This window comes from Rhagoletis zephyria, unplaced genomic scaffold, assembly GCF_001687245.7.
Source record: "Rhagoletis zephyria isolate East Lansing unplaced genomic scaffold, Rhagoletis_zephyria_1.1 Rzeph_scaffold_00264, whole genome shotgun sequence".
Taxonomy (NCBI): Eukaryota; Metazoa; Arthropoda; class Insecta; order Diptera; family Tephritidae; genus Rhagoletis; species Rhagoletis zephyria.
Window position 1 is genome coordinate 15,084 of NW_016157348.1, and position 4,041 is coordinate 19,124.

The 4,041-nt window shown below is 36.4% G+C and overlaps 1 protein-coding gene across 1 annotated transcript; it reads left to right on the plus strand.

Moving 5' to 3' along the window:
- Positions 1 to 236: 236 nt before the first annotated feature.
- LOC108358510 (uncharacterized) lies at positions 237 to 2,273 on the plus strand. The gene is made up of 2 exons (XM_017609890.1): positions 237 to 717; positions 1,350 to 2,273. The coding sequence occupies exon 2, from the start codon at positions 1,354 to 1,356 to the stop codon at positions 2,164 to 2,166; it is 813 nt and encodes a 270-aa protein (XP_017465379.1). The 5' UTR covers positions 237 to 717; positions 1,350 to 1,353; the 3' UTR covers positions 2,167 to 2,273.
- The last annotated feature ends 1,768 nt before the right edge of the window (positions 2,274 to 4,041 follow it).

The following is a 4,041-nucleotide window of genomic DNA, read 5'->3' on the forward strand; positions in this document are numbered from 1 at the left end:
GGATTAAAAGCTAGCGACATTCGGGGAGTCGATACTCACCCCTCAGTGGAAATTAATAGAGGCAAAAGGTGCCGTCACATTCCTTCCGGCAAATCCCCAGCCATGTTGTTGCGTAGAATAAGGAAGTTGTGAGCATCAAATCCGGACTATTCATTTAACAGCAATTGAGTCACCATAAGCCGGTAATACAAAATCATTACACGTAAGTCAGCCACTTTTTTGCCACCATCCATTGGAAACGAGCTATCCATCAACCATAAATAAAGATTCCTGTTTGGACCGACAAACCAAGGTCAACCAAATCATTATAAAACTTCGGGACAATAGTATACAAAGAATCACAGAAACACACCGATCATACGATCCTCTTCAATATCCATTAATATGCGTATATGGCGAAGATGGCTATCACTTTGGAATTCCCCAAACACAAGGGAACAAAACAGTGTCATGTATGGATTTCTACGCCTACACTTTTATGGTCAGAGACAACTACTTCAATCATTTACACCGATGTCAAGACTTATTTCAACAGTATGCTGTTGATATGTATGCAAAGGTGGAAGCAGAGCGCCTTTTGTAAATAAAAACACACCAAAAAGAATTACGCGTTGATTCATACATACATCTCAGGAACAGCGTTAGTAATGAAAACACCGAAATAACTGATGTAGGGAAAATATGTATTCTACCATCCAGTTTAACAGGAAGTCCAAGGTATGTGAAATGTATAATGATTATTATTACGGCAGTCTGAATTAATTTTGCATCAAATTTCAATCTTATTCTTACAAATCAAAAATAACTTTTAGTTTTTGAGGAATTAAACAAAAGCTAAAAATAACTGTTATTTACTGAGTATTTCGGACTAATAAAAAAACTTTTATTTCAGGATTTATGAAATAAGAGTCGCAGAATGACTGAAATCTTAGGGATAAGTAAAAGTTTTGAGTGGACAAATGAAAATGCGCATTGATTTTTTTGTTTGAAATATGTATGAGGAGGAAAGAATGTTACTCATATGCCATGTACGATTATATCGCGATTTCATTTCTCAATTCACAACTTTTTTATTTATCCATTGTTTTTTTTTATTGGTAGCTTAATTTTTTTATAAAAGGCTTTAATAACAAAAATTTACAAACACCATATTATTTTTAAATTTCTGCTCTATCAAAGTTTGATATTTTTAATTCACAATGCAAACTTAAAATGAAAGTATTGAAGAAAAATTATCTGATCTAAAAAAAAAACGTTATACAGATCCGTAATCTATGACCCAGTGTATGTTTGTATGCAACTTTTTGCTTACTCAAAACTAAAAATACTACATATATGTATATATTTAGATACATGCATGAACGGACCCAAGATGCCATGAGCTATGTGAGGACTTATGGGAAACCTGATCTTTTTATAACGTTTACATGTAATCCTACTTGGAAAGAGATGAAAGAAGAACTCTTTCATGGTCAGTCTGCGAAAGATCGTCGAGATCTGGTAGCAAGAGTATTTCGACAAAAAATAATTAAGATGATGAATCTTATAAAAAAATGTATTATCTTTGGTTCAATACGTTGCGATATGTATACGATAGAGTGGCAAAAACGAGGCCTACCTCATGCGCATATACTATTGTGGCTTAACAACAAAATACATTCTAACCAAATTGACTTAATTATTTCTGCGGAACTGCCAGATCCCAATACCGATCCAGTTCTATTTCATATCATTAAGAAAACTATGGTACATGGTCCATGCGGAAATTTGAATGCCAATTCTCCATGTATGGTAAACGGCAAATCTATCAAGAGACATCCGAGACAGTTTGTAAATGAAACGCAAACTGGAATAGATGGCTATCCACTTTACAAAAGGAGAAAACCAGGGCATGGTGGAGTGTCTACGAAAATCAAAGTCAACAATGGTATCGAGGTTGATATTGACAATAGATGGATAGTTCCTTATTGTCCACTACTTTCAAAAGCTTTTGAGGCTCATATAAATGTAGAATTTTGTATTTTTATAAAATCTATAAAATACGTTTGCAAGTACGTAAATAAATGTTCCGATGCGACGATGTACGCTCTTCAGAATCCAAACTTAAACGATGAAGTAACCACCTACCAATGTGGAAGATACATAAGCAGCAGTGAAGCTTTTTGACGAATTTTGGGTTTCCCTATCCACGAGCGACATCCTGCAATTCAACAGCTCAGTGTCCATTTAGAAAATGGCCAAATAATATACTTTACTGAACAACATATTTTACAGCAAGTTATCGCTCCAAGAAATACAACGCTTACGGCATTTTTTCAACTTTATCAAACGGATCNAAATTTAAACGATGAAGTAACCACCTACCAATGTGGAATATACATAAGCAGCAGTGAAGCTTTTTGGCGAATTTTGGGTTTCCCTATCCACGAGCGACATCCTGCAATTCAACAGCTCAGTGTCCATTTAGAAAATGGCCAAATAATATACTTTACTGAACAACATATTTTGCAGCAAGTTATCGCTCCAAGAAATACAACGCTTACGGCATTTTTCCAACTTTATCAAACGGATTTATTTGCCAGAACATTGCTTCATTCTGAGGTGCCAAGTTATTATAATTGGAAAAATAACAAATGGAACAGAAGAAAACGGGGAAGTTGTGTAGAAGGACAACCAGATATTTTTAAAGACGACACTTTGGCAATAATTTATACTGTCCATCCCAGCCAGCAAGAATGTTTTTTTTTTGAGAATACTTCTTTTAGAAGTAAGTGGGCCAACCTCATTCGAAAGATTAAAAACAGTGAATGGTACAGTCTGTCAAACTTATAGAGAAGCGTGTTTTCTCCGTGGACTTCTTGAAGACGATGCACATTGGCAAGCAACTATGACAGAAGCATCGATGTCAAATTCCCCAAAAAGTCTAAGAAACTTATTTGCAATTCTAATCCATGTGTGCAATATTTCAAATCCACTTCCACTGTGACAAAATCATAACGACAATCTATCCGAAGACTTTCTGCACCTTGCTCAGATTCAAAATCAAAGTCATGAAATAACATATGATAATAATATATACAGTTTAGCACTTGCTGCCATTGAAGATAAACTATTATCTCTAGGGGGAAATGAGCTTCCAACGTATGGACTTCCTGTGACTCAGAGGAGTACTATGCATAACTTGAGCCGTGAAGTAACGCGAGAACTTTGCTATGATGTCGAATCTTTAATCGAAGAAACTGAGACGCATATTTCGAAGTTTCTACCCAAGCAGTATTTGAAGCAGTTATGAATAGCGTTGTAAATAATGCAAGTAAAATCTTCTTTCTTGATGCACCAGGTGGCACAGGTAAAACATTCGTTATAAGAACGTTGTTGGCTCAAATTAGAAAAAACAAGCAAATTGCACTCGCCGTAGCGTCTTCTGGCATTGCGGCAACTCTTCTGCCAGGAGGAAGAACAGCCCATGCTACATTCAAGCTTCCCCTAAACTTAGCAGCACAAGAAACACCTACATGCAATATAAGCAAAGGAACGGGCTTATCAGAAGTCCTAAAGCGATGCCAGATTATCATCTGGGATGAATGCACTATGGCTCATAAAGCTGCTTTAGAAGCCTTAGACCGAACACTACAGGATATTTGCAGCAACAAGAAAATAATGGGCGGTAGAACATTGGTTTTGGCAGGCGACTTTAGACAAACATTGCCTATAATTCCTAGAGGTACACGAGCGGATGAAATAAAGGCCTGTTTAAAACAACGTTCTTATAACGAATGTTTTACCTGTGCCACCTGGTGCATCAAGAAAGAAGATTTTACTTGCATTATTTACAACGCTATTCATAACTGCTTCAAATACTGCTTGGGTAGAAACTTCGAAATATGCGTCTCAGTTTCTTCGATTAAAGATTCGACATCATAGCAAAGTTCTCGCGTTACTTCACGGCTCAAGTTATGCATAGTACTCCTCTGAGTCACAGGAAGTCCATACGTTGGAAGCTCATTTCCCCCTAGAGATAATAGTTTATCTTCAATGGCA

What these genes read in the sequence shown, in the direction of transcription:
- LOC108358510 (XM_017609890.1), top strand. Translation starts at nt 1,354, where the DNA reads ATGCATGAACGGACCCAAGATGCCATGAGCTATGTGAGGACTTATGGG.